General features: G+C 34.2%; 2 protein-coding genes across 4 annotated transcripts; both read left to right on the top strand.

The window, feature by feature from the left end:
• Positions 1-821: 821 nt before the first annotated feature.
• On the top strand, positions 822-7,931 carry LOC117788824 (UPF0687 protein C20orf27 homolog). Its single transcript, XM_034627708.1, has 2 exons — positions 822-1,016; positions 6,385-7,931. The coding sequence occupies exons 1-2, from the start codon at positions 977-979 to the stop codon at positions 6,885-6,887; spliced, it is 543 nt and encodes a 180-aa protein (XP_034483599.1). The 5' UTR covers positions 822-976; the 3' UTR covers positions 6,888-7,931.
• A 53-nt stretch (positions 7,932-7,984) lies between these two features.
• On the top strand, positions 7,985-9,297 carry LOC117788823. 3 transcript variants are annotated; one of them, XM_034627707.1, is made up of 4 exons: positions 7,985-8,298; positions 8,358-8,600; positions 8,662-8,855; positions 8,928-9,297. In XM_034627707.1, the coding sequence occupies exons 1-4, from the start codon at positions 7,999-8,001 to the stop codon at positions 9,199-9,201; spliced, it is 1,011 nt and encodes a 336-aa protein (XP_034483598.1). In that variant the 5' UTR covers positions 7,985-7,998; the 3' UTR covers positions 9,202-9,297. The 3 variants fall into 3 exon arrangements, with proteins under 3 accessions (XP_034483598.1, XP_034483597.1, XP_034483596.1); XM_034627706.1 differs by having other exon boundaries at positions 8,922-9,297; XM_034627705.1 differs by having other exon boundaries at positions 8,910-9,297.
• Positions 9,298-9,375: the final 78 nt, after the last annotated feature.

Genomic DNA, 9,375 nt, shown 5'->3' with positions numbered 1-9,375 from the left:
ATCCCAGAAAATGTAGCCCGGGTCCTAGAAAAGGTCAATTCTCCATATCCAGATCCAATTGCAGTCTGAAAATGAGGAAAGTCCGGCAGCACCCTCGATAGCTATCGATAAAATGTTACAAATACGGTATGACGTAAGGTTAATACGTTACGTAAGGAATGACGACGACAAAATTTGAAAACGGCGCGTAATTTTAATTATTTGTAATTTTTTTTTTTTTAATAATTGGGAATAGGAGAAGTTGTGTAACAAATTTTATTTTTAATTATTTGAACTAAAATATTCGACAGAATTCTAACAAAAAATCTGCTTAAACTTAAAAAATTCTAGCTTTAAAATTTAATAAATGTTAAAAATAAAAATAATGCGCTGGCAAGTTTGGAAATCAGCTGTGCCGTTTCAACACTGACTGCCAAGCTGCCAGCACTGATAAAAATTGCATTTTTAAAAAATGCAAAGAACTTAATAAAAGATAAATTATTTGATGAAAATTAAAATTTAGAAATTAGAGCAAATTAAGGTTAATATTTTAATAAAGGTTCGAAGTTCGACAGCACCTCGGGAAGAGAAGTTGGAAAATTTAATTCTCAAATTATATCGAAAAATCAAGAAAATTTTAAAAAAATTATGCAAAAATTTAAAAAATTCTAGAAAATAAGAAATAAAAAATCCGAAATTAAGTACAAATATGATAAAAACCCAATTTCGGAAATGTACTTGTTTTTTTAAGTACAAAAAATCAAGCCAGATCGGGAAATTCTTCAGGGTGGCAGCCTTTGAGCCGGGTGGCAGTCGTCGCTCGCGTTGCTGGTGGCTGCAAAACTGTAGTAGTTTTGTTCTATTGTTTGGATCGCTCGCGTCTTGTGTTGCTGCTAATTAAAACACGATTGTAGCGAATCAGAGTTACGCATTAATCGTGTGAGAAACAGCTTTGACAATCAACGCTTCTGCATTTATAATTGATACAACTGGTAAAATGACAGATTGCTCTAGCGAAGTTGTGGATCAACCGCCAGGTAATTCAATTTTGTTTACCCTTCCATTTCCCATTCCATTTGCATATCGAAATTCACTATATGCCGGCAATTCCAAAACTAAATTTTATTTGAATCGCGATTGTGCGTGTGTATATATTTGCTATTTCCCTTTCGCGGTCGCCTTGGCAGTTCTTGTTATGTATTCTGATTTCGCTGGGCAGGAATCACAATATCGACAGTTTATATGTTTCCCACACTTTGTTGTCGTTTTGGCCCGGGGCCTTGTTTTGTTTTGTTTTCCTTTTTCCCCGCCTCTTTTATTAAAAATAATATTTGTTCATGGTCAAGTTTAAGCCAATTTTCAAAATACATATATGTATGTAAGTACCTCATGTGGCAGTCGGACTTACAGCTGACAGTCTCTGTCATGTCCGGGGTGGGGGTTGGTGGGTGGTAGGAGTGGAAAGGCGCCCCCTTTCTGTTCAATTAAATCACAAGGCCGAAACATTTTCTGTTCGCTTATCAGGCCTAGTTTGACTCCTCCTTATCAAGTTGGCCAAAACACTAAATCAAAATATTGTTAACAAGAATTAAAAAGAAAACAACCTAGTCTTATAACGAATAATTAATACCCTTGCCCACTTGTTTAAGAAATAAAGCAAATTGAATATTTTACATTTTAATAACACATTTATATTCATAATTTGAGACAATTAAATAAAAATTCTGTAAATTGAAAAAACTGAAAAGTTTAATTAGTAAGCCATGTAGCTATGTAATTATGATGAAACTAGTATGTTGTAATAAAACAGGTATAATAATTTAATTTAAAAATAATAAATTGCAATCACCTCATCTCTACAAAGTATCAATATTGACAGTTGAAATCGCCTTTCTAATTGAAATTTTAATATAATCTTCCTACTTTTATATATTATATAGTATAATATGTAGATTTCTAGATGTATTATATATTAACACAACTTTATTATGCTATTTTTTATATTTAATTTTTTTTCTATTTTTACGTCTTAACTGGACTTTAAAATTTCGCCTCAGATTAGTTTCCATTTCTATTTGAATTCTATTATTATTTTCATTATTTATGGCAGTAATGAATTGTAGGTAATAAACCATAAAAACAACAACAAAAATCAGCTGCTGCAATTATCAATTTAACAATTTGTCATCGTCGTGAGAATTAGAAACCGTCATAGATTACTTAAGAACCTGTTATACAGACATGTGAGCATTTATATATGTATCTGCTAGGCAAGTTAGCAATCTGATTAGGCCAATTATCACTTCCATTTGCCACCTGAGACGCCGTTGAGTTTTTTAATTAAATTGCACAATGCAATGCTGTCAACAAATGTTTTATTGTTGCTCAACCAAAGAAATCTACATATATACATATAGATATTTGCATACTGTCATTTGCTGTTGTTGTCTATTAATAGTTGCATGTTTTTATTGTTGTTGTTGTTGTCCCCTTTACATTGTCCGTCGCGAGAGAGTTCTCCTCCCTGTCCCTCCCCCTTTTAGCGCCCTCTATAGCACCATATGTAACTGACATCGGTTTCCGAGGGTGTTTAATTGGCAGATGTCCCGCAACACCTCGACAATTGTTTTGATTTCAAACATTTGCAATTTTACTATGCATTTTGTGAATATATCTATGGGTCGATCATGCGACCTCTATTCGAGGCCACCTTTTTAGGTCGCATACAAAAAATATTAAGTGTTTACTGTATACCAAATGTTTCTATTGCCCAAAATAAAATGACATCACAGCAAGACGAAAATACGAAGAGAGTATGTAGAACACGCTAGACAATTCCACTTAAAAGCACTTAAGTACAGTGGAGACTCGATCTACAAAAATGCTTTGACAATGTTATGAATGCACATATTTGTTTTTTATTTTTAAAAATAGTTAATCTCAAGGCATCTAATCTTGTTAAACTTTTTTTAAGAAATCATAACCAATTATAATACAAATTTAAATAAAAATAACCAAGAAAATAATTTTTTTTTAAGGGAAAAGAAAGTGTAGAAAAAATGACATCCCAAAAATATATTGTGTAGTATTTACATAAAAATAAGAAGTCATGGAGACTTAAATAAAATAAAATATAAGTTTGTTTTTGTATTGTATTGCTTTCATTCATCTGGGTGACAATCCTGTAACTAGAATATAATGCGCGTACAGCCCACAGTTTACTTTTAATTATAGTAAATTCTTAATAAGTGTTGTAGTCGCATGCATTTAAGTAAAATTCTATTCAATTCGTGCCCAACTGTTGCTGTTTATTTATTGTCGGGGAATATTGAAATAAGCCCGAACAACCAAATCAACTACGTGCTCAAATGCCCCCCTGAGGAATTGTTAGCGAACAATCTATTTCTCGTTGCAATGAAATATAGTATCAGATGAACAACATGTGACTGGTCCGAGACATCGTACGTCATAGTGGGGGATGATAGCAGAGCGTAACGAGCTGTCAAAAAAGAAGGCTTCACTGTACGTGTAGATACTTAGACTGTCCCAGAAACGTTAGATGTTAATTAATATTCATATATAATAGAGAGACCCATAACAAAACAATTGAAATTTGTATAAACAGACAATGTCAATCAATTGATCGACCAAATGAAGACAAAGAGAGAGAGATAGATAGTGCAAGGGAGATAGCGCCATATCACAGTCAAAAAATTTGAGCCCTCTTCTTAGTTAATTGCTCAATAATAATGATCTTTTCTGGGCTTCCATTTATCATTCGATCAGCACTGATTGAGAGTCACACAGAGCGTGACTTTCAATAGAATTTCTGTTTATAAAAACTGAATAAAAAAAAAAAAAACGAAAATAATAATAAACTCTCCCCTGGGCGACACTTGAGCTTCGCTTGGGCAAATTAAATGCGCAATCCACTGCAAGCAGAAGGTCTAAAGGGGGGAAAGTGGGGTAGGGGTCGTCTTTATATATATTTTCCATTGTTACAACGTTGTTGCCTGTTTTCTGTGCCATTTTACATTGAGTCAAGTCGCGTTTAAGCAGATTTAGCTGGATTACAATAAATTGTTTGCATACACAAGATTTTTCAGGGTCTGAAAATCGCTTCAATTTTACATTAGGCAGCAGAAAAAAAAATATTGTTGATGTAAAAATATTTCCACTCGACCGACTGTCGCAATGCGAGTTTTTCCTAGTAAACTGTAGTACAAAAATTAAAGTCACATTAAACGTAAATAAATCTCAATCTGCTTATGACGTATTTGCTGAGCGGGCGAACAGCCAAAAGAATTGTTGGCGCAGACATTCTACATTCTGCGGAAGAAGAGACAACACAGCAGAATGAATATCGATATAAATAAATATAAATAATTGTTATTTTTTTTTTAGAAAAACAAATATTTTGTATATACATACATACATATTTATGTAGTACGTGCTTTTATGCGGCGCAGTTTTACAATCAACAAAAGCGTCAATCTTTTAGAAACTATTCTTATTTTAGTTATTAAATTTGTTTATAATACACCATGAATTTGATTTAAATCCCATATCAAAGAAAATTATCTTGAAAATATCTTATTATTAAGATCATCTGAATATTCGAATATATAAATCTAACTTTTAATCTCATTTAATGTTTCATTTAATCGTCTTATCTATTTTCTTTTTACCATAAATCGTTTCTTTAATGTTAAATATGAATTCATAAAACTATTATTGCATAAACAATTCAATTGTGAATCTGCTGAAATACTATTTCGACATTCTGCAACAAGAGTTTTCCCTCATTTGTTATTGGTCATCGTTTTCGTATTGCCAACACTAAAACTTCTATTTATAGCCAGGTTTTTTGGGGGCCATGAATTCCGCGTCTGACGAGTGATCATTGCTTTCCATACTAAATAGCACATATATATGTCCATTTGACAATCGACTTCCCTTTCTTGAGATCTTTACGACGACGTATAATGAAAACCAATGAACTCGTGAATATGGCGCGAAATTCTGTTTTTATTCGATTTCATAACAAAGTAACAAAGTTTGCTAATTGGATTGTAAAACAAACCGTTTTATTGGAGTGTATTAGTCCCGTGCTAACAATTAGCGAGCTGTAAATGTGGTTGCTAATTTTGATTAGTGTATTTATAGCACTAGTTGTAGAACATCTTGAGATTCCATTGAAAAAAGTTCGTCTGTTTGCATGTTGATTTCAATTGAAAATGTCAACAACCCATTCATAATTTTGTATATTTTTCTTTTAATATGAATGGAATTCCCTCTGTTTTAATCAACGACAAATCACAAGCCCTGAGTGCACGTTCTGGTCCCAATTGACCCAATTTTAATGCAATTTAAGCCGTAAGCAGCCTGGCGAACAGTAGCAAGCCACGTTGGCCTTTGCTGCCAAGTAAACGAAGTTAAATCTGAGTACAGAACGGACGACTGTACCCTCACTTTTCCCACTTTTCTCGCAGTGGACGCGTTTAATTACACGCTTACACGCAATTTCCTCAGCGACATCATCATCATCTTCCACCTCCTCCTTATCATCATCATAATCATCATCCTTGTCGTCGTCGACTTTGTTATTGTGGAAGTTTACTTAATTGCCGACCACAACGGCAACTGTTTGCCCCGCCGTGTCTTGTGTTTGTTTGCTTACACGTATTTATATATTGGGCCCGGCAAGCGTATATGCATGTGTACGAGAGGAGGGGTACAATATAATACTCGTAATGCTATTTTTTGCGGCTTACCTGCCATTGATTTAGCCACTAATTCTAATTAATGATGTTTACCATTGACAAATATGCAAATTACATACATAGTCGCCACATGTTGGAAGTTGCAACCAGTTGCCTCTCCACACGCATTGTTTGTGCGCACATGTTCTACACTGGTCAACAAAATATGGATAGTTTTTATTTCAACTAAATAAAATATTCCACTAAATTTTTGGTTTAAAGAATAGTAGTAGGAACATTCAAGAATTTAATAAATATTTTATTTTATTTTATTAAATTAAACAAATTGTTTATATTTATTTGGGCAACAAAAATTTAAATATTAAATGTTAATTACAAGTCGACATAGTGTTAATTTTTACTGAGCATATAGATTTAGTTTCTGTATTACAATGATGTTTACAATGTTGTGCATTTGCTGATTATCCTATAATAGGGCTTACTTAATATTCGCTACTATAACATTAAAAATCTTATCCATTCCCATCCGCTTAATTGAATTGTCATGTTGTCTAGTGTAATTGTCTGCTGAGTGAATGTGATTTGTCAAAATTAAACGTGCGTCTTGATTCGATATTGTGTATCTTATGAATAAGCACATGCAATATATAGCTAATCTGTAATTTCCATTTCAATCCCCCAGATCATCATGTGCATTTTGATGCCGCGACACTGAAGACTGATGACTTTGGCTCGGATAGCTGTGTGACGTATCAGAGGTCAGGAGATACAATTGCGATCAGTTTGGGATTTCTGCAGATTAATCACAGATATCTGATTGATCTCAATCTGCCGGTGACGTTGTTCGGCAACAAAGGAACGCCGGATTGTAAATTTGAGCCGGTTGTGAGTGCCACACCGAATCTGCATTGCAGAATTACGGAGTTCACCGGGACCAAGCACGATGAGCACGACTTCTATGAGATGAAGATCGAGTTTTTTGCGTACAAGGAGAAACTGTTGCGGGAAATGCTGCACATCGTGAACTCGAACAATGCCAAGGAGCTGCTGAATCTGGTGATTGCGGCACGTGTCCTGGGAAAGGGCAAGGGAACGCCCATGTTGCGCACCGGCATCCATTGCATAGGCGTCGAGCGGGATGACGATGAGTCAGAGTCCTCCGATTTCTCATTCGACAAGCCTTAAGACGGTCCGGACTTAGTTTTGGTTTCTTAGTTATGTGCAGTTATTTGCATAGTATTTAAGTCAAAATATTATTCATAATATATAATGTTAACTTATACCCATGTACACGTACTCCAATCAATCTATGTATTTGTCATCCATAGAGCCTTCATTTTTGGTTACCTGCCTTCCGCATCAGCGTGTATCTAAACTGTAAGCAGAGTCATTCGAAAATTTATTCATTTATTTGTTTGTTAAGTTGTAGCTTAATTTAGTTGTGAAATGCAAATTAAAGCAGAGTCATGGCCAATTTCTACATTGATTGTATATTCGAATCAAATTGTCAATTCTTCGTATTGATTTCAGTTTTGTTTGTTGACGGTCCTTGTATTAACATTATTATGTAGTAGTATTAACTCAGTGGTGTGGTGAGTTACCCCGTTTTCCCTTTCCTGACATCAACTTGAGATACATTGTTCAACAGATAGATAGAAGTTATAATTATATAATTTTTACTTGCTTTCCTGGCAAACCAACTACATTTAAATACATTTAAATTCGCATTTCTGTTGACCAAAAATTAAAGTACTCCTTAGAAAACAATGCTCAATCTAACACTCTGAAAACTTTGACCAATTTGCAGGCCTTTTTATAATGATTATATAGTATATAATGGTGTATAGAACTTATACTCATACACACAGATCAATTAACAAGTGAATCAATATTTAATCGATTTAAGGTGCTCTACTTTAAATAAATGAAATGTTTATAACAATTATTAATATACATGTTAGCATTAAAGAGTTGCAACCAAATATTTACTATGGGCATTTGTTTAACAAATTATGAAAAGCAATTTTTAAAAATATATAAATGTTTATATTTGAAATGTATTATATGCTATAAAACACTTCTTGAACAATTTATTGTATATTTAATTATATAACACACTTCTTGAACAATTTATTGTATATTTAATTATAGTCAATCGATTTCGATGTTGTCTAGTATTCAAGTAGGCCAAAACAACTCATTCAATAAATTTTCGTTAAGAGACACAAATTGAAACTGTATTCTTTATCACACACAAAATAACATAATACATTAAGCCGTCTACATATTTAATACAATGAAAAGGTCTGCTTGTAAGCGCAAAATTGGTCGACAGGATAGTGAAAAGAAGTTGGAACAAGATGCGAAACGCTTGCGGATGGAGTTCAAGTGGCCGGTGCGTCTGTTGGATCTGCCACTTGGGCCATTGCATCTGATCTTTTCCAAAGTGCCCTTAGAGAAGCAGAAATTATTGCGAAACGTCTCTAAGGAGATGAGAGATGAGCATAATGACTTTATTCTGCATAATTACAAAGCCTTTAACTGTAAACTAAGCAAGATTGAGGAACACGACAATGTGGATCATAATGTTTTAAGGGTGAGTGAAATATTTTACTTGAGTGTCCATTAATCGATACTTTCATTTGTTGCACACAGGTCGTGGAGGATGCAACCATCTATCTTGTGAATTCTGGTTATGTTGCTGACATTATGAACAATCTGCCGCACTTCTTTCAAGACCCTGAAAACATTAATGTTGAGAATATGCAGAAGCTTCTTCACAGGTGCTATCATCAAATCGAATGGTCGCCTAGGGAGAGGCCCAGTGGTGTCGCAGGTCGTATATTATTGCACCGCCGTCGTTCGGTCTATATGGTGACGCTATTGAATCTCTTAAGAGTGAGTGCTCTCTTGTAATATCCACATCTCTTGCAATAACAACTGACGATCTGCTCTCCAGCAATTTCACGGTTATCGTAAGGTTGGATCGCGCATGAATCTTTTGCATTGGCAGCTGCACATCGAGCTGAAGGGTGTCCATATCACTGCGAATAATGAAAGAAATCCAAAAATTAATGAGGCAGATAAGCTCATTGATTTAATGACCCTCATCGCTGAACTCTTGGTAAACGACATGTCCGAATCTGGACCCGGGTAATTGTTTTTATCTATTGTTATCCATCAATTCATTTAATTAATTTTCCAAAGTTTATGTATTAGTTTTAGTCGATATATGGATATTGGCAACAGCACCTATAATTATGGCTTAAAAAGACGGCAATTGGGGCGTGGATCACGACTTGATCTGAAATTCACTATCCTGGCTCCTTTGGCGTTGCGAAATCTAATGGAAGACGTTCTAGCTGGAAAAATTGACAAATCAACAGCAATAAAATGCCCCCTGTTTGATTCATTTAGTATTCAATTGGATTTAAAAAACTTTGGAGTCAATTGGATAAACGACAATACCTGGCAAATCTGTATTTTGCCTTTGATTTAGTATTACTTGGTCAGATTCGAATCTCTTTATTAGTTTATATATATTTTATATCATGGTTGTATAAATTTGTATATAAATTTTGTACCTGCATTTGAATCTGTTTTAAAGTTGTGTTCAGTGAGAGAACGAGAGAGAGAGAGAGTCGGTTGCATTACATTACTCAATTGAATTCGC

The sequence above is a fragment of the Drosophila innubila genome (assembly GCF_004354385.1).
Source record: "Drosophila innubila isolate TH190305 chromosome 3L unlocalized genomic scaffold, UK_Dinn_1.0 0_D_3L, whole genome shotgun sequence".
Lineage (NCBI taxonomy): Eukaryota > Metazoa > Arthropoda > Insecta > Diptera > Drosophilidae > Drosophila > Drosophila innubila.
The sequence above is the reverse complement of the archived record's forward strand: the minus strand, read 5'-3'. Positions and strand labels throughout refer to the sequence as shown.